The 21,700-nt window shown below is 40.0% G+C and overlaps 1 protein-coding gene across 8 annotated transcripts in view; it reads right to left on the bottom strand.

The window, feature by feature from the left end:
* Positions 1-21,700, bottom strand: part of NEK4 (NIMA related kinase 4) — a 50,252-nt gene that overhangs the window by 472 nt on the left and 28,080 nt on the right. The window contains exons 15-16 of one of the 8 annotated variants that reach the window (XM_027038941.2): positions 10,252-10,294; positions 164-181 (exon numbers count right to left, since the gene is read on the bottom strand). The exons of 3 other annotated variants lie outside the window; for them this stretch is intronic. In XM_027038941.2, coding sequence (XP_026894742.2) covers positions 10,268-10,294 — 27 coding nt within the window. In that variant the 3' untranslated portion in view covers positions 164-181; positions 10,252-10,267. Of the gene's footprint in view, positions 1-69; positions 182-2,970; positions 3,992-10,251; positions 10,295-21,700 lie in introns of those variants that run through there. 4 more of the 8 variants (XM_027038940.2, XR_008297120.1, XM_053219268.1 and 1 more) reach the window with 4 other exon arrangements.

The following is a 21,700-nucleotide window of genomic DNA, read 5'->3' as shown; positions in this document are numbered from 1 at the left end:
TTCAGTTAAAACTCAACACCAGTCTATGTCTAAAGAGTCTTTTGTCCATTGTTGTGCAAGCGAACCTACCAGTAAATACCAGAGTTAGAAGTTTGTGGTTCTGAAAACATCACTGAGCACCATTTCTATTTTCTGTAGCTGTAAGTTCCTAATACATGTCTTTCTTGACAACAGTAAGTGCCTATGAAAAAATTGAGTGTAAATTTGTGGGATGGTCATAGTTTGGTACCACTAAAATAAGGGTGTTGTTAAGCAGAAAAATTTCAATCCATCCTTTACTTGAGGTGGAGCAAAGTGGAAACCTATAAAAACTAAATTCTTTTTAAATTTAACAGAGGACTGAACAGAAAAATATTCTAAAGGTTTTGTGTACAGAATGGAAGTGGGAGAGTTATTGTAGGTAATATTCTATTTTTCTCAGTACCAGGATACAGGACTTGATAAAATACATGTTTAAAAAATGAGAACAATGACCTTAATAAACAAAAGTCAGGAAAGCTTAAAGAAAAAAAAAAAGAGAGAAAATTAAGATCACATAAATAAGACTAAGCATATAAATAAGAGTAATTAATGTGATTTAAAAGGAGCTCCCAAATAGTGTTAAAAATCAAGTTACCTTGGGGTGCCTGGGTGAACAACTCTTGGTTTCAGCTCAGCTCATGATCTCACAGTTCATGGGTTTGAGCCCCAAGTTGGGCTGGCTCTGTGCTGACAGCATGGAGCCTGCTTGGGATTCTCTGCCCCTCCCGCATGCATAGGCTCTCTCCATCTCAAAATAAATAAACTTTAAAAAAATGAAGTTACCTCCTATTTTCCAGATGACACCCAAAGGTTGAAAACAGGGAAAAGGATATCTTACGTGGATGCAAGCAGAAAGGAGAGGTAATTAGAAAGTCATAGTTAACATCAGAAATGCGGCAAGGGGGGACATCTGGAGCTGCCAAAATGTGCTGTTCTGAATCATTATACATTAAATAAGACATGAAATGTATAAAGAAAGACTTTTACATACGTAAGAGTTTGGCAACGCTACCACTGGGTAGGAGACCAATACTACCTTTCAGATTTTGGTCGATAAGTGGGCATATATTGAAAGGGAAGACTTTTGCACTTGGTCTCTATACTTGGAACACTTCCCCTCAGATACACAGGACTTGTTCTTTACTTTCATTCAAGTCTCTACTCGGATGGGACTATAAAGAAACATCTCCTACTGCCCTGTCAAAATAAAGTGGTATGCCCCATCCTCTATGCACTGATATATCTCACATTACATATTTTTCATTGTTGCCACCCCCCCTCCACAGAATGTAAGCTCCATGGGAGGGAACAGGGATCTTGTTTGCTCACTGCTATTTGCCCAGTACTTCTAAGAGTTGGGGAGACATTGTAGGTGCTCAGTAAATAGTTAATGAATGATTCAGAGGTGCATTGCCCTTAGTCACCTGGTCTACTTAAGTTTAATTAAAACTAAAATTAAAAATGGAATCCTTCAAATTAGCTACATTTCAAGAGCTCAAAAGCCATATATGACCAGTGGCTCCCTTATCACAGAATACAGATACAGAACATTTCCATCATCACAAAACTACTGATCAGGTCTTCTACAGGTTTGAATAATAGAGAAAGGCAAGTGATTGTGTTTGTGCATAACAATCTTTACTAAATGCCCATTGGACTGTTTCCTCTACTGGCTCATCTACTGAGCCACAAGGAAGAACAATCCCAAGAAGTAAAAGTTAACGCAGGTCATATTCAGTAACCACACTGCAATGACTCCCGCCCCCCCAGACAGAGAGCACGTGAGTGAGCACCAGCAGGGAAGGGGCAGCAGGAGAGGGAAGGAGAGAATCGTAAGCAGGCTCCACGCTCCGTGCAGAGCCCGATGTGGGGTTCGGTCTCACTACTGACTGAGATCATGAGTCAGACACTTAACCGACTGAGACACCCAGGTGCCCCGAATTTTTTTGGCTTTCTAAATACATGTATCCCCTACTTTCCAAAAGCTCGTTTCACGCCACTTCACTTTTCTGAAAGTCTTACGTTACTGCAGCAATGGCTTTTTTCATAAAAGCAAAAATCCTCTTCAGATTTCTTTCAGCAAAAACAGGTACTACTGTAGGTCTTAAGTGTGAAGAACTTTCAGAGAGTGGGAGATACTCTGTTTTTCACCATTTCAGCTTACCAAAGTTTTCATAGGACTGCTTTTTGGGGGTAATGAGAAAATATGTATATGGAAATTAAGGAATATTTCTTAAGGAGAAAACAACAATTACTGGCTATTTACAAACTGTCAAAAGTATATCAAAGTCTGAAATATGGTCAAAGGTATAATGAGAAGAAAATTCATACTGTTAAAGGTGTTTTATATTTAAGAAAGATAAAAAATGATTAAGCACTCAAAAACCAGAGAGTAACCAAAAGATACTGGGATGAAAACCAAAATGAATGTTTAGACAAAACTATACAGAATGGGAATAATAACATATGGGGGAGAATTTTTTAATTCTAAGAAAATATGTACATTATACAAATTAGAAAACTTAACTAAAACTGATGTCTCTCAAGAAAGATGTATTCATAAAACATGCAAGAAACAGTGAATAGTTCAGAAAGACCCACCCACAGTTTGCCAAGGATTTGCCTCAGACTGGGACTGGGATGAGATGGTTTTACTGTTGAGTTCTAACAAACCCTTCAAAGTGAAAATAAGAGATCTCAGAAACCAGGCTATGAGCACCTTAAGGACAGGGAGTAAGTGTTTTCCTCACCACCATATCCCCAGCTCCTGCCAGAGCACCTGACACAGAGTAAAAACTAAAAATCTGTTAAGTGGCTAGAAAGGGAACATTTCATTAGAGTATTTTATGTGTGTGTAATTTTCAAAGAAGGTAAGATAACACTTTATATTATAAAAAGTGAAAACGTTTCCGGAACAGCATTCATTATTAAGTCCCTTGAATACAAAAGTGAAAATTTACTAATCAAGATTTTTATTTTATAAAAACAACTTATTTCCCACATGGGAATTACTCCTCATTAAACAACTAATAAAATATGTGATATACAGTCATACATTTACAACATGGGAAGACAACCAATAATTTGACAGACAAAAAGACAAACTTCAGGAGGTAAGTATGTCCAACATAACTAAAAGGAGCTGGACTTCACTTACAAATTGCTTAACTGGAAAAGGAATTCGTGTTTTAGAAATGTTTTCACTGATGAAAAGTTACTCTAAAAAAAGCCAGCAGAAACATGGATTTACAAAGCCAAATTATTTCTTAGTTTCAATTCTTGCATATCCTAAATGAGGTTCATATTAAATGAAAATAAAAGGTTTATTAAACATCCATCAATATATAAAAAAGGAACTGCTCAATTACTAGATACTACATATTCTTTATATCTACTCCCAGAATCATGAATTGATTTTCTTAAAAAAATAATTTTTCAACTACTACCTAAGGTTATTAACAATGACAACTCGCATCACTAGACATATTATGTCACTTATTTATCCTATTACTTTTATCACTATAGTGCAATATAAAACTTCCAATCCAATATTTTATGGCCCTTACGTATCAAACTAATTAGTACCTTAGAAAAATAAAATTCTAAATATAAAGTTGGTGGTTTAAGGCTCAGTAAACAGTAACCAAACAAAAGTCTTATAACAGATTTTCCTCATCAAGAGTAAGATTAGCCACAGATTTTTTTCCTTTGTTTTGTGACATTGCTTCATTTTACTCTTCCATCCCATTTTTTCCCCAGTTAAAAAAAAAGATATAAGGATGTTGAATGGCCTCCAGCCATTATTATGGGTTTGTTTCTGTTTAAGCCAAAAACCTTTGAAAATAGGTCTTTAGTTCTGGCAGATTAGAATAAATTATCAAAAATTCACATTTTCTTCAAAAAATTTCAACTGGCGAGCTTTCACACTGTAAGTTGTGTATTTTTCACCCATGTGCTCCTGCAAACGTACCTAGTGGAAAAACAAAAAGAAAATCAGTATGTAGCAGAAAAAATATTTTTTGCAATTTTAGAAGAAAGGCTTTTCAAGAAAAAAGAGAAGGGCTTTTCTTTAAAAAAAATTTTTTTTTAATGTTTATTTTTGAGAGAGAGAGCGTGAGTGGTGGAGGGGGAGAGAGAGGGAGACACAGAATCAGAAGCTGGCTCCAGGCTCCAAGCTGTCAGCACAGAGCCCAACACGGGCCTTGAACTCACAAACTGAGATCGTGACCTGAGCTGAAGTCAGCGGCCCAACCGACCAAGCCACCCAGGTGTCCCAAGAAGGACTTTTCTAAGCATGATACCAGAGGTGGAAACCACATGGGAAAATGCTATCATTTAAAAAACATTTGAAACTTCAAGATGTCAAAAAATTGTCATGAGATGTTAAAGAACAAACAATACACTGGGGAAAATTTTGCAAATACATGCCAAAGAATTAATACCATTAATATAATATAGAGCCCTTGGGGGTGCCTAGGTGGCTCAGTCCGTTAAGCATCTGACTCTTGGTTTCACCTTAGCTCATGATCTCATAGTTTGTGGGATTGAGCCCTGTGTTGAGCTCTGCATTGACAGTGTGGAGCCTGCTTGGAATTCTCTCTCTCCCTCTCTCTCTGTCCCTCTCCCCCACTCTCTCTCAAGAAATCAGACTTCAAACAGCATAGAGTTTCCCTATTAAAAAAAAAAAAAAATAGAGCTCTTAGAACCAGTAAAACACATAATATTAGAACATTAGAATTAGTAAAACAACAAAATCAATCCCATAGATAATTCAGCAAAAGCATTTACAAATTAATACAAATAGCCAATTAAAACAGAAATTTCAATCTAATAATAAAAAAATACATACAATGTGACACTCAATATATGCCTGGAATTAAAATAACACCTAACAATATGTTAAACAGATGTCACACACCTCCTATCCAGTGCACAGAGAAGGACACAATATCACTTTTGTGGTATTCCTGCCAAAAATACAGAATCTGAGTCTATTTAACAGGAAACACATCAAATCCAAACGGAGGGTCATTTTATAAAACATGGCCGATACTCTTCAAAAATGTCCTAACTGTCCCAGATTAGATGAGACATAACAAATACAATCCCAATTGGTTCCACATCTGGCATGATGGCTTGAGGAGCTCTGAAGACCCCCTCCTCACTGAAACTGGTGAAAATTATTTTCTAAACTAACCATTTAAAGTCTCTGGAAGCGGTCCTGAGGGCATACAGCAAATAAAGACACTTTTTTTTCCTCAAGAAAATCTACTAAAACCCATTAAGAACAGTGAGAGCGGGTGGTATCTAAGCTAAGATCAAAGGCCTCCCTCCCCAGTCCCAGCTGAGTGAGACAAAAACTCTACACCAAACTGTAGCCAACACAGGGTTCCCTTTCCATCAGCTCCTAGTCCAAAGGCAATCTTCCTGGGAGGGGCAGGACATCATATCTCATCCTGCCCCTCCACATCTGTGGTTAAGGATACATTTTGAGAGAGTGCAGCCAAGATGTGGGAATTTCCTTTTTATACCAGGTTAGACTTGTAGGATGGAGGCTGTACCTTGGGAGCAAGGCCAATGAAAATACTGGGGCCCCAATCACCTTTGCCCCAGACCATAAAGTGAACATCCCATGCTCAGGTGAAGCATGCCAAGAAGACCAGCCCTCCCCGCCACTGAGCTTCTAAAGTAGGGGTATCACTCATAGACAAGTATGCTATTGTCTTTGCTCCCAGCTGTGTTCAGAGATTTTTCCTGGAGTGAGAAGCAAGACCTAAAACAGCACCAAAACTTTTCCTTAATGGACTGACCTCATTTAGAACAGAGTGGAAAAACTCAAGCCTACAAGTGCTCTCAAAAACTGGAAGTAGTGGTGAATGGCAACTAGGAGGAGACTGGTAGAGTCACTGGGTGTATAGGCTAAACTGTGGGCAGCCTACTTTGATGGAGACAACTATGAAGCTGGGAGGAACCCTCCCCCACCCCCACCCCCACCCCGCCCCCTACCCTGGGGTCAAAACAAATTTCAAACACTGACCCTGGGAACTATCCCTTCAAAGAATCCCAAATTTTACTGGATCAGTTTGTGGAGCAATGTGTGCCCCAGGATATTGTTGGAAACAGGAGAGCCATCAATTAGCAACTAAAAAACCTTAACACCTAAGGGAAGGACAAGGGAGAGTCAAAAGAGTTCTGCAAAACCCACCATCGTCCCAAGGTGGCTGTGGATACAACCAAGGCCTTGCCAGCTGAGAGGCAACATCAGATTTACATTGTGGAGACATGAAGAAGGGATAAAATAGACTTTACTAACAAATTCAGCCAATCACTAAAGAAGCAAATAATAATAGCAACTCTCCTCCCTGGGGAGGCCAGTGCCCAGACTTGTACGATATACTTTCTGAAATGTCCAGTTTTCAATAGAGTTATAAGACACATACACTGGGGGAAAAAAGAAGGCAAGAGAGGCACTACCTGGGAGAGTAACCAGATACTAGAGTTAACAAGCAAAGATATCATCAGAAACATGTTCACAGAACTAAAGAAAACTATGATTAAAGTAGTTGTAAGAAGAGCTAAGTGGAAATTCTGGAATGGAAAAGTATAATGACAAATGAAAAACTCAAGAGGGGCTCAACAGTTTATTTGAACTGGCAGAAAGAAAAGTAAGCAGGCTGGAGATAGATCAATATATAATTGATAATCAGTATATAATATCAATATATAATTCACATTATAGATTGATAGATCAATATATAATTCTTTGATTATATAATCAAAGGACAGGGAGAAAAGAAAATGAAGTGAATATCACTTCAGAGAAAAGTGGGACTTCACTCAACACACCAACACATGTATAATGGGACCATCAGAAGGAGAAGAGCGAGAAAGGAGCAGAAAAATTACTTAAAGAAATAATGGCTGAGCAATCCCTATCAAAATAACACCAGCAATCTTCACAGAGCTAGAACAAACAATCCTAAAACTTGTATGGAACCAGAAAAGACCCCAAATAGCCGAAGCCAAATCTTGAAAAAGAAAACCAAAGCTGCAGGCATGACAATCCCGGACTTCAAGCTGTATTACAAAGCTGTAATCATCAAAACACAGTATGGTACTGGCACAAAAACAGACACTCAGATCAATGGGACAGAATAGAGTGTGGTAGGGTCCCTTCCCTCAGGAAAGAAAAAAACCTCAAGGTAACCTGGCTATATGCGTATATGACAACATCCCTCACAATCTTGTAACATGAGACCACTTAATCAGACTACATGTTTGTGTGTTACCATATATGGGAGACAAGGAAGCAAAAAATATATAAAAACCCACAGCATGTGGCATTCGGGGCTCAGTTCTTTGAGAACCCAACTGAGTGGTGCTGGCAGGAATAAAGTTGCTTCCTGGAAAGAAAAGCCTTGGTGTCACGACTCTGTGCGAGAATCCTGCTACATTACTTGGGGGCTTGTCCAGGATTCAGAGACAGTTCATTTCCTCCTCCTTTGCCACCAGGGATATGAACCTCGGAATGCCAGGAGAGGCAGCCTTGCCTGGTGCCAGCAGACCGCTTGATCTGCAGGAGACTAGCCCTCCCAGCATGCCGGGGCGAGGACCCCGTGTGCCCCAATGGAACTTGTGAGGCCCAGACACCAGCTCAGGGAGTGCCACCCGGCAGACTGGTAAGAACCTGGGTTCGTTTTGGCACACCTGCCCCCAAGAGGCAGAAGGGGAGCCTGATCACCTCCCAGAGTTGCCCTAGTAGTTCCACAAGGGGTGAGGAACAAAGCTGCAACTCTAAGGCACTGGGTAGCAGATTGTGGAGTCGCCATGTGACTGTGTGTGGGGACTTGTCTCTCATTCATTTCCTGGGTTAATGACTATGATAATTAGAGCCAACTGTCTCTCGTTATTCTACCTCAGAACAGGGACTTTAAGGAATATTCCCAAGCAGCTGCCAAAACTCCTTTTGTTTCAGGGAAATTCCCTGTCTTCTCCAGACTGACACAGACTGCCCAATTCCACTGGTGGAAAACAAAACAAAACAAAACAAAACAAACCTGGAGTCTGCTCCTCTGTCTGAGCTGACAAGAGTTAAAACTGGGAATTCTCTTTCTCTGCCTTTTGCTGGCACCTCTCCTCTTCTGCCTTCCCTCCCCCGCCTTCTTTTCCGTACCACTTTGGGGGTGGCCGGCATAACTGGCTCCTCAATGCCTCAGGCACCATCAGCTCCTCCTCCCACCCTAGAGGTTGTGGAGTGAAGACCACCCACTTCAGATTTCCCCACTGGTGCCCCAGATACAAATAGACAAGGGGGAACAAATTGATTAACTTTTAAATGGACACAGATGGAACACATTTGGTATTTAAATGGATTTAAGTTTTTTGGTTTAAAATAGACATGTCTTTAGAGTTATCAGCATTAAACATATAAAACTGTTTTCTAAAGGTCAAATAAGCTCTTTTATCTCTGTTGCAATTTGTCAGCAAAAAGGTGACTTAAAATGATGGTTAATTTTGTCTGTCTCAAAGCTTTCACGGGTAATTGTTAAGATAGCTTTCAAAGTCTTTGGTAACCTAAAACGTTAAAGTTTGGCTTGCATGATAAATTGAGATTGAATTCATTGGATATCTAAAGAGATAAGAGGCTAAAGCACTAATTACTAGATGTAGGTTTGTGCTTCTGACTTGTTGCAGAGAAACTCCGGACATTTGGATCTATGGGAAAACATGCTTTATCCTTAATGGATTCATAATTTTGCCATCTAAAAACATTCAGATATAACATAAAGTTCACAATTGGTTACTACTTAGTTTTCACTGGAGACTAAGGTTTCTAAGAGGTAAAATTCTACTAAATGTAGTTAAAACTAATAAAAATAAGACAAGCAACTCTGTAAGTAGAAAAGTAGGAGATATGAAAGAAAGATATAAGAAATGGAAATATATTTTTGTTGAAGGTAAAAGAAAGTAATTTTGTTCTAAATGGGACTGGTTATTTGGAGGAAAATGGCTTGGACAAAATCTAAATGTAAAGAAAAGTTGCAGAAAGTTCATGAAGGAAAATCTTTAAAAAGAAATTTTATGTGTGGTCAGGATGGACTAAGGTTAAAATAAATGGATTTTAAAAGTACATTGGGTTAAGATTAAATTCCTCCTCTTTTGACCCAAAGGCCGAGAAAATGATAGCAATACCCTTGGTGCCAGCCTCCAAATCCTCCACATTTCTGTTGTTCCTGTTCAGCAGAGGACTGGATGCCTCTGCCGTATGAGGGATGGGTGATGAAGTGCTTTTACTAAGGTACGTGGGGCCATTTTACTACACTTAGCCCACTGTATGCCAAAAATGGATATCCACACGGCTGAAACATATTTATGTGAGCATTGTTGAAAAAGGGGAATAGACCTTGACTTTGGCCCTTTAACCCCCTCCCTCAATGGCCAATGATCAATATGGAAGTTACTGTTGGGCCAAAATAAAATGAGTGCATCCTACAACAACCAGGAAAGTCTTGCTTGGTCACAGTCCATACCCCAAGGTCCTGCAGGCAGGAAATGGAGGGGTAAGAAAAAAACAGGAAAGACCAGGTCAGCTCTTGGAGGTGGGGTCAAGCCTGGGTAAGAATGACTATTAGCTCCTCGTGAGACTGGCAGGGCTTTTGGCTGCCAGCCGCAGAGCCAGCCAAAATGCAGGGACAGGAGATGAGGTTTCTCCTGGCCAGCTATAGGAAATTGAGATAAGGGACAACTTTCTTCCTTTTTCCTATAGATGGTTAATTCCCCAACCAAGGCCATTACTCCTTTGGAATGCATTATGATTCATTTTCTTTTGCACAAAGGTTTGGCCCCAATACAAATTAGAAGAGGGAACCTGGCCCCCAAAGGGAAATATCAGTGACAATACTATCCTACAATTGGACTTGTTTTGCAAATGTGAAGGGAAATGGGGAGAATTCCCCTATGTTCACTGTTTTTGGGCCTTAAGAAAAAAAAATCGAGATATGTGTAAGCAATGTAAGGTGGATCCTAATTTAATGGCAACACTTTCTGAAGTCCAGCAATCAGTGGGGGGAAGTAATTAAGGGCCCCTTACCTGTATCTAAAACAGACCTAGAGAAGGAGGAAGGGAGTTCTTTCACCTCAACCTCCTTCTCCTTGGGTCCTCATACACACACACACACACACACACACACACACACACACACACACACAATTCTGCTCGCTGCTACTCACCTTATTCAGGCCCTCCTCACAGGCATGTTTGCCTTACAAGAAGCTAGAATGCCAGAAGAAAAAACCTTTATATTACAAGATTTAAGACAGATAAAAGGAGATCTAGGTAAATTTTCTGATCAGATAAGTATATAAGGGCTTTTCAGAACATTATGTATGTTTTTGAGTTGAACTGGAAAGATGTAATGCTTTTGTTAAATCAGACTCTTAGTGACAGATTTTTGGAAAAAAAAACTAAGGAAATCTAAGATTTAGCCCTTAAATTATGCTAAATTAGCCACTATTTTACAAACACAAAATGAGAGCCCGATGGCATTCCTGGAGAGGTTGAGGAAGGCTCTCACTAAATATATGGCTATCTCCCCTGGCACCCCTAAGGCTGAGATGGTTTGAAAGGACAAATTTGTCACTCAATCAGCCCTAGATATTCAGAGAAAATGCAAAAATTGGCTGTAGGCCTTGAAGGGACCCTGGAGGAACTCTTACAAGTTGCCAATTGAGTATATTACAACCAAAATTAACAAAACAAAACAAAACAAAACACAAAACAAAAAAAAAACAGAAAAGGAGGCTTAAAAAAAAAAATCTGAGGCCTTAGTTGTGGCCTTCCGTACTACGTCAGACCAGACTTCCCGAGGTCCTGGCACCAAGTGCCATTTATATGGCCATTCAGAGCACTAAAATGATGAGAATGTCCTCAGAGGGGACAACCAAAATGAAAACCCCATAAGCCATGCCCCTTGTGTGGAGACAATCACTGGAGATCTGAAGGCCCTCGGGGACCTCTATCTGTGAGGGCTCAGATAACCAATGTCCCTGGAAGGGACTAACTGGAGTCTGGGGCTCTTCATGGTGGCTCCCCTAAACAAACTGTCTATCAGAAACCCAGAGCCTCGGGTAACTCAGGTAAATACAGAAAGAAAACTGGTTGATTTCCTTCTTAACACCAGAGCTACCTTTTCTGACCTCCTTTCCACTCCAGGCCAACTATCCAAACGCAGCATGACGATTAGAGGTATCTCCGGAAAACTGCTAACTAAATTTTTCTCTCAGCCCCTGGGATGTATGTGGGGAAACCTAATTTTTTTTCTCATTCTTTCCTGATAATGCCAGAGAGTCTTACTCCCTTGCTAGAAAGGGACATTATAACTAAAATAGAGACTATGGTGCTACCAATTCCAGGACAGGTAAACAATTATGTGAGTTGTTGGAAATTACTGGATATGGTAGACTGTAGATACCAGGGTTCAGAAAAATAGTTTGCCTACTATATCAATTATTAAAGGAGACTCCCAAAAAAATAAATAAATAAACTGGGGTCTGACTCCTAGATACCGTCTCCAGCCCTTGGTTACAACAGAGCAAACCAATTACTATTACCAAGCTCACAGAAATAAAAGATCATTAAAACACAGGATCAGGCCTTTCATTTAGGGAGGGGCAAAACTTATCAAATGACCCAAAGGATGTTTACTGGGAAAAAAATTTGTCAAAGAGAGTTCTGAAAGTAGTATCAGCCTGTGAAGTATGTCTTAAAAACAATCCTTTCAACCACAAACTTGCTCTCCCAGGCAATCAAGGAACTGGAGGCTATCCAGGAAAGACTAACAATTAGGTTTCACTCATATGCCAAGGTCAAAGGAATTCCAACATCTGTGGGTATGGATTGATACTTTCACTAATTGAGTAAAGGCCTTCTTCTGCAAGACAAAAAAGGCACAAAAAGCAATAAAAGTTTTGCTTTATAAAATTATACCCACTTTTGGCTTACCTAAAATTTTGCAAATTAATAATGGTAAATGGCTGCTTTGACTCTTTCTCTAGTAGAACTCCTGGCTCTTAAAAAAGTTTTATACCTCAGGGTGCCTGGGTGGCTCAGTCTGTTGAGCGTCTGGCTTCGGCTCAGGTCGTGATCTCACAGTCTGTGAATTCGAGCCCCGCGTTGGGCTCTGTGCTGACAGCTCAGAGCCTGGAGCCTGCTTCGGATTCTGTGTCTCCCTCCCTCTGCCCCTCCCCCACTCATGCTCTGTCTCTCTCTGTCTCAGAAATAAATATACATTAAAAAAAAAAGTTTTATACCTCAAAATAAATCAGACCGTCTGCTTATACTCAGCAAAACTCTAAATAACACCTCACAAGTAGTAGATGATTTTAAAAAAATTTTTTAATTAAATTAGGGCCAAACTCTTGGAAATAGAGCCACCATTGATTACTTATTACTCCTGCTCTTCCATCACCTGGGTCATGAGAGATTCCCTGACATATGTTGTTTACAAAGTCAGAGTCTCTCCTAGGTTGTTTGACAGGTTTGGAAACTGTAGACATTATCTTAAGACGCCACCTTGTTGGTCAGTATAATCTTTACTTTGCGTTCTTCTCTTTGTGTCTGCTAATAATTATGCCACCTCATGCCTGCCAGCCTTCCTGTAGAACCATACTGTGGGCTACTTGACCGACCCTGGGGTAGACTCTAACTGCTGTACCCCCACACTGTCTCTTATCAGCTTAAAAAAGCTAGAACGGTCATCGTCCCTGTTTCCTAACAGCAGGTACAGGCCCTATTCTGGGGGAGAAATAAATAGGGAAAGGGTTAACATTAGGCAGGGAGAGATAGGGAAACTTCAGAAAGCAGACTACAGCTGCAAGTGGGAGGCTAAAGAAGTAGATGGGGTTCTCCCTTTATAAAATCCTTTTTGGGTGCCTTCCCCCCATTATCAAGGGCATAAGGGGGGATCTAAATGAGATAGGCAATCTAACTCTAAGACAACAGATGCAGACCCTTGGCTTTACCCTAACCACCTTACACCACTGGGTCAGGGAGCGATTCCCTGTGAATCTGACCACAGATGCTCACCCCTTTAAACCAGGAGATGCAATATAGATAAAGGAGTGGAATGTCCAGCCCCTAAAACCCCTCTGCAGGGGCTCGTTCACTGTCGTTTTGTCCACCCCTACTGCAGTAAAGGTAGCTGAAGTGGGCCCTTGGATTCACCACAAGCAGAATGAAGCCAGCATCTCAAAACTGGGAGTGCATTCCTAATCCACCAATGCTATGCAAGCTGACCATATGAAAAAAGCAATCCGCAATTCCAGAGGCTCCAAGAGACTACAACCCTGCTTTAGTCACTCCAGAAGCTGACTAATGTAGGCACGGCAGAAGCTTGAGGAATCGATGGTCCGATGAAACAAAAGACTGTCCTTATTTTCTATGTTTCCGTACTGTGATGCACTGTCATGCCTTGTTTCTCACTATTTTTGTGATTCTTGCTCTACTCCTTGCCATAGGATTGTCCAAGGCCACCCCAGCCAGCTGGAAATGTGAGAGGTTTCTGTTAATACTCACCTTCCTTTTGTGGATAGGATACTTCATTGGTACCGACATGGGGAAACAATGGCCATAAGAGACTAAAAAATTAGATTCCCACAAACTTTATAGTAAAACAACATACCCCAGTCCTACTACCAGGGTTTGGCTCTCAAAAGCTCAATTACTGGGAAAAACTATCTTGCCTAGTGGGGAAAAAGTTCATCATCGTCTCTGTTAAAAACTTAACATGCCTAGGCCAAAGATTTTATAACTCAACTGCCCAGAAAACCCAATGGTGGGGGACCCCAGATCACCTTGAGCCAGATCAGATCCCCACCCCTTGTTTAACTTCTCTCACCTCTGATAGGTCTGAGACAATATCAACGCAGCCATCAAATGGCAGGCCCCAGGTGGACTATACTAGATATGTGGAAAGACAGCCTATATAGTACTTCCCTCAGTCTGGTCAGGGTCATATGTGCTGAAAACTATTCATCCATCTTTCTTCCTGTTTCCACTTGACAGAGAGAAACATTTGAGAGTTCAAATATATAGGGACAGGAGACTCAAAGGAAGAAGCGTGCCTTACAAACTGACAATTAAAAAGATGATAAATGGCCTCCCAAGTGTATAATCCATTATTATAGCCCTGCCACCTGGCCAGAAGATGGGTCTTAGGGCTACCGCACTCCCATTTACATGCAAATAAACCACATAATGAGACTATAAGCAGTTATAAAAATTATAACCAATAAAACTGCCAGAGCACTTAACCTACTAGCCAAGGAACAAACCAAAATGTGCCATGCTGTCTATCAAAATCGCTTGGCCTTAGATTACCTACTTATTTCTGAGGGAAAAGCTTGTAAAAAGTTTAACCTAAGCAACTGCTGCCTACAGATAGATAATGAGAAAAAAAGTCATAGAAGAGATCACAAGTCAAATAAAAAGGACTGCTCATGTCCCTGTCCAGACCTGTAACAGTTAAAACCCCGGGGAGTTATTTGGAGGATGGTTTTCAACTTTCAGGGGATTCAAAAGTCTCATAAAAATTATCCTCCTAGTTCTGGGAGGTTGCTTAATCCTCCTACCTTGCTTGGGTCCACTGGTCTGCCTCCAATCTCACTGAGGCCATAATTAAAAAAAAAAAAAAAAAAAAAAGATGGCCACTCATATAATGATGTTATAAAAATATAAACCTCTAAATCAAGATGATGTTCTTTGACCCAAAATAGAGGGGTCCGAGGATCAAAGTGGGGAAGGTGGTAGGGTCCCCTCCCTAAGAAAAAAAATCTCAAGGCAACCTGGCTATACGGCCTATATGACAACATCCCTCATGACCTTGTAACATGAGACCACTTAATCAGACTACATGTTTGTGTGTTACCATATATGGGAGGCAAAGAAGTAAAAAATATATAAAAAAGTATGCCAGGTGGCATTCAGGGCTCAGTTCTTTGGGTACGAACCCAACTGAGCAGTACCAACAGGAATAAAGTTGCTTCCTGGAAAGAAAAGCCTCAGTGTCATGACTCTCTGCGTGAGAATCCTGCTACAAGAGAACCCAGAAATGGACCCACAAACATATGGCCAACTAAATCTTTGACAAAGCAGGAAAGAATATCCAATGGAATAAAGACAGTCTCTTCAGCAAATGGTGCTGGGAAAACTGGACAGCGACATGCAGAAAAATGAACTTGGACCACTTTCTTACACCACGAGAAAAATAAACTCCAAATGGATGAAAGACCTAAATGTAAGACAGGAAGACATCAAAATCCTCAAGGAGAAAGCAGGCAAAAACCTCCTTGACCTCAACTACAGCAACTTCTTACTCAACACGTCTCTGGAGGCAAGTGAAACAAAAGCAAAAATGACCTATTGGGACCTCATCAAGATAAAAAGCTTCTGCACAGTGAAGGAAACAATCGGCAAAATTAAAAGGCAACTGACGGAATGGGAGAAGATATTTGCAAAGGACATATCAGATAAAGGGTTAGTATCCAAAATCTATAAAGAACTTATCAAACTCAACACCCAAATAACAAATAATCCAGTGAAGAAATGGGCAAAAGACATGAATAGACACTTCTCCAAAGAAGACATCCAGATGGCCAACTGACACATGAAAAAATGCTCAACATCACTCATCATCAGGGAAATACAAATCAAAATCACAATGAGATACCACCTCACACCTGTCAGAATGGTTAACATTAACAATTCAGGCAACAACAGATGTTGGCGAGGATGCGGAGAAAGAGGATCTCTTTTGCACTGCTGGTGGGAATGCAAACTGGTGCAGCCAGTCTGGAAAACAGTATGGAGGTTCCTCAAAAAATTAAAACTAGAACTACCCTATGACCCAGCAATTGCATTACTACGTATTCATCCAGGGGGACACATGCAACCAATGTTTATAGCGGCACTATCAACAATAGCCAAAATATGAAAAGAGCCCAAATGTCCATCAATGGATGAATGGATAAAGAAGATGTGGTATATACATACACAATGGAGTATTACTCGGCAATCAAAAAGAATGAAATCTTGCCATTTGCAACTACATGGATGGAACTGGAGGGTATTATGCTAAGTGAAATTAGAGAAAGACAAAAGTCATATGACGTCACTCATATGAGGACTTTAAGAGACAAAACAGATGAACATAAGGGAAGGGAAACAAAAATAATATAAAAACAGGGAGGGGGACAAAGCATAAGAGACTCACAAATATGGAGAACAAACAGAGGGTTACTGGAGGGTGTGTGGGAGGGGGGATGGGCTAAATGGGTAAGGGGCACTAAGGAATCTACTCCTGAAATCATTGTTGCACTATATGCTAACTAATTTGGATGTAAATTAAAAATACATATATAAAAAAATAAAAAAAGAATGAAATCTTGCCATTTGCAACTATGTGGATGGAACCAGAGGGTATTATGTTAAGTGAAATCAGTCAGTCAGAGAAAGACAAGTATCATATAACTTCACTCATATGAGGAATTTAAGGTACGAACAGATGAAAACAAGGGAAGAGAAGCAAAAATAATATAAAAACAGGGAGGGGGACAAAACATAAGAGACTCTTAAATATAGAGAACAGAGGGTTGCTGGAGCGGTTGTGGGAGGGGGGATGGGCTAAATGGGTAAGGGGCATTAAGGAATCTACTCCTGAAATCATGGTTGCACTATATGCTAACTTGGATATAAATTTAAACAAACAAATAAATAATAAAATACGTCTAAAAAAAAAGGAAATAATGGCTGAAAACTTCCAAATGTATTGAAAAACACTGATCTACACATCCAGGAATCTCCATGAACTCCAAGCAGGATCAACTCAAAGAGATCTACACACAGACACATTAAAGCAAAAGTGCTAAAAGCCAAAGACAAGGAAACAATCATGAAAGTGGCAAGAGGAAAACTGTATCACTTATAAAGGAACTAAAATAACATTAACAGCTAACATAAACAACAGAGACCAAGGGGCAGTGGAATACTATATTCAAAGTGTTCAAAGAAAAAAAATTGTCAAGCAAGAAGAATCCCATAGCCAGTAAAGCTGTCTTTCAAAAATAAAAGGTGAAGTAAAGACATTCCCTGGTGAAGAATTTGTGGCTAGCAGACCACTTTACAAGAACTACTAAAGGCAGGGTTGCCTGGGTGGCTCACTTGGTTAGGCATCCAACTTCAGCTCAGTCACGATCTCATGGTTCATGGGTTCAAGCCCTGCGTCAGGCTCTGGCTGACAGCTCGGAGCCTGGAGCCTGCTTCGGATTCTGTGTCTCCCTCTCTCTCTGCCCCGCCCCCTCTTGCTCTGTCTCTGTCTCTCAAAAATGAATAAACATTAAAAAACTTAAAAAAAAAAAGAAAGAACTACTACTAAAGGTAGTTTATCAAGCTGAAATCAAAAAGACCCTAGACAACAATTTTAATTTACATGGAAACATAAAAGCACTACTTTGAGGGGAGGTTATGGAGAGGATGTGACCTCTGGTTCACTTGTGAACCTAATCCTGGCAACTAGAGGTTCCCATCCTCTCCTGTCCTTGGAATGTACATTCCATTTGCCTTCCCTACTCCCAAAGGCTGCCCAAGGGCATAGCCTTGAGATAGTGATGTGGTGTTGAGACCATCTGGACAGTATATGTGATTGAACTCAGTTAATATATCATATATATATATATGAACTTCTGAGATCTGGCAGGTAGGTGTGGAGATCTACTCATCCTGTGGCTGCCCAAGACAAGCCTCATATGTAAGTTCCCTTCCTTATTAAAACTGCCACCTACCAACGTGGAGTGTTTGCCTCTTCCTTCCCCCTCTCTCTGCCCTCCTCCTACCAGGGACCAATTTCAGATGACACCTCAGAGTAATTACGAAAATAAAACCTAATATATATGCATATTGTTTTTCCTTTCTTCTCGGAACTGATTTTAAAATAATTATACAATACAGGGTGCCTGGTTGGCTCAGTCGGTTAAGCGTCAGACTTTGGCTCAGGTCATGATCTTGCAGTTTGGGAGTTCCAGCCCAGCATCAGGCTCTATGCTGACAACTCAGAGCCTGAAACATGCTTTGGATTCTGTGTCTCCCTCTCTTTCTGCCCCTCCTCCACTCACACTCTGTGTTTCTCTCAAAAATAAAAAAAACTAAAAATTTTTTAAAAAGTAATTACACAATATGTATGAAAGCGGGCAGAGGAGAAAGCACCAGGACTTCTTCTCCTCACATGGACAAAAACTTCCCTGACAAAATGCCTGATGTAACTATATTGGACCTCTGCAGTCTATTAAAGACTTGTAACTTCTAGGGGAAGGCTGGTAAATTGTGGTTAATTTCAGTCAATTTCAGTTCCTAGCACCCCCAAGCCTGGTAGCAGGCAGCTGGGTGGGCAGATGTTCCTGGAGCAGTCTGCACACAGCTTGTGGAGCCAGGGTAGGCAATAAGAACTTGTCCTCCAAGTCCTGGGCGTCTGTGTACTGACGGATGATTGCTTCTTCTGCTCACAGAGTTGCAAACACAGAAGCAGGCAACCATTGTTGCAGCCCTCAGTGACAGTTACAAACCTCTCCCCCTCCAGCTGATGCAACTTTCAGGGGATTTGAAGAGACAGATATATATGTATAGTGGGAGTCCCAGAAGGGGAAGAAAGAGAAAGAGAGATTTGAAGAAATAATAGCCAAGATGTATGAAGTTTTAACAAAGACATGAATATAAACATCCGAAAGTTCAATGAACTCTAGGATGAAACAAACAGTTCTTACCCAGACACATTATAATCAAACTGTTGAAAGCTGAAGAGAAAGGGAGAATCTTGAAAGCAGCAATAAAGGTGCAACTTATCACATACAAGGGATCTCCAATATGATATCAGATTTCTCATCAGAAGCTTTGGAGGGCGGAAGACAGTAGTGCAGTATTTTCAAAGTGAAACAACAACACAACACAAAAACCCAACTGTCAACCAAGAATCTTTTATCTGGCAAAAATGTCCTTTAAAAGTGAGGGAGAAAAAAACAGTGCCATTTGCAACAACATCAATGAAACTTGAGGGCATTATTCTAAGTGAAATAAGTCAAACAGAGAAATACAAAAACTGTATGATCTCACTTATATGCAGAATCTTAAAAAAATGAACTCTCTAGGGGCTCCTGGGTGGCTCCATTGAGTGTCCGACTTCAGCTCAGGTCATGATCTCATAGTTTCTGAGTTCAAGCCCCGCACCAGGCTCTGTGTTGACAGCTCCGAGACTGGAGCCTGCTTCAGATTCTGTGTCTCCCCTTCTCTCTGCCCCTCTCCCGCTTGCACTCTGTCTCTCTGTCTCTCTCAAAAATAAAAGTTAAAAAAAAATTTTTTTTTAATGAACTCTCTCTCTCTCAAATAAACAACAAAAAAATTAAGAATACCAATTACTCACTAAGTCTTTCAAAAAACAGAAGGTGAGGGAACACTCCCCAACTCATTCTATGAAGCCATTATTACCCTGATAACACAACCAAAGACATCACAGAAAACTAAAGACCAATATCTGGTAAGAATATGACAAAAGAATCTTCAACAAAATACTAGAAACATGACTCCAGTAACATAGAAGTAGTAGTATGACCAAATGAGGTTTATCTCAGGAATGCAAGGATGGTTTAACATCCCCAAATCAATAATGTTACACACCCTATCAACAGAATTAAAAACAAAAACCATATGATCATTGAAATAAAAAGCATCTGACAAACCTAATACCTTTTCATGACTAAAAAAAAAAAACACTCAACAAACCAGGAAAAGAAAGAACCTTCTTCAAGCTGATAAGTGGTATCTATAAAAACACACAGTCAACTAATGGTGAAAGACTAGATGCTTTCTCTCCTAGATCAGAAACAAGTCAAGGACCTCCACTTGTACCACTTCTACTCAATGCTGTACTGGAGGTTTTAGCCAGGGCAATGAGGCAAGAAAAAGAAGTAACAGACATCCAGACTATAAAGTAAAACTAACTCTATTCACAGATGATGTGATATTATATAGAGAAGATTCCAAGGAGTGCACAAAAAAAAAAAAAAAAGTATTAAACCCAATAAATAAGTTAAGCAAGGTTGCAGGACACAAGGTCAAGATTTCCAAAATCAAATTTATTTCTGTGCATTTGCAGTAAACAATCCCAAATAAATATAAGAAAATTCCATTAAGATCAAAAAGAATAAAATACTCAGGAATAAATTTAACGAGAGGTATAAAACTTATGCTCTGAAAACTATAAAACATTGTTTAAAGAAATTTAGATCTAAAATTTAATAAACATAAAATCACCTCATGTTTATGAACTGGAAGTCTTAACTCTGTTAAGATGGTAATACTCTATATAAACTAATCTGCAGGTTCAATGCAATCCCTATAAGAATCCCAGCTGGCCTCGTTGAAGAAATTGACAAGCAAATTCTAACATTCATAGAATTATAAGGGACCCAGAATAGCCAGAACAATTTTGTTTTTTGTTTTTTTCAATATATGAAATTTATTGTCAAATTGGTTTCCATACAACACCCAGTGCTCATCCCAAAAGGTGCCCTCCTCAATACCCATCACCCACCTCCCCTCCCTCCCACCCCCCATCAACCCTCAGTTTGTTCTCAGTTTCTAAGAGTCTCTTATGCTTTGGCTCTCTCCCACTCTAACCTCTTTTTTTTTTTCCTTCCCCTCCCCCATGGGTTTCTGTTAAGTTTCTCAGGATCCACATAAGAGTGAACACATATGGTGTCTGTCTTTCTCTGTATGGCTTATTTCACTGAGCATAACACTCTCCAGTTCCATCCACGTTGCTACAAAGGGCCGTATTTCATTCTTTCTCATTGCCACGTAGTACGCCATTTTGTATATAAACCACAATTTCTTTATCCATTCATCAGTTGATGGACATTTAGGCTCTTTCCATAATTTGGCTATTGTTGAGAGTGCTGCTATAAACATTGGGGTACAAGTGCCCCTATGCATCAGTACTCCTGTATCCCTTGGGTAAATTCCTAGCAGTGCTATTGCTGGGTCATAGGGTAGGTCTATTTTTAATTTTTTGAGGAACCTCTACACTGTTTTCCAGAGTGGCTGTACCAGTTTGCATTCCCACCAACAGTGCAGGAGGGTTCCCGTTTCTCCACATCCTCTCTAGCATCTATACTCTCCTGATTTGTTCATTTTGGCCACTCTGACTTAGCCAGAACAATTTTGAAAAATAACCAAGTTGGAGGATTCATCTATCTTGATTTCAAAACTTACTACAAATCAACAGTTAACAAGACTGTATGGTACTGGCGTAAGGACAGACACAGATTAAAGGAGCAGAATTGAGAGTCTAAAAATAAGCCCAAGTGTATATGGTCAACTTGTTTCTTTTTTGACCAGGGGGCAGAACAGTCTTTCCAAGAAATGGAGGTCAGACAACAAGATAGCCACATACATAAGAATGAAGATGGACCTTTACTGCATACAATATACAAAAATTAACTCAAAATACATCAAAGACCTAAATACACAGATTAAAACTATAAACCTTTTAGAAGAAAACATAGAGGTAAACCTACATGATCTTGGATTTGGCAAAGGATTCTTTGATGACACCAAAAACACAAGTAGCAAAAGAAA

This window comes from Acinonyx jubatus, chromosome A2 (assembly GCF_027475565.1).
Source record: "Acinonyx jubatus isolate Ajub_Pintada_27869175 chromosome A2, VMU_Ajub_asm_v1.0, whole genome shotgun sequence".
Classification (NCBI taxonomy): Eukaryota; Metazoa; Chordata; class Mammalia; order Carnivora; family Felidae; genus Acinonyx; species Acinonyx jubatus.
Note: the sequence above shows the minus strand (reverse complement) of the source record. Positions and strands in the feature narration are given on the sequence as shown.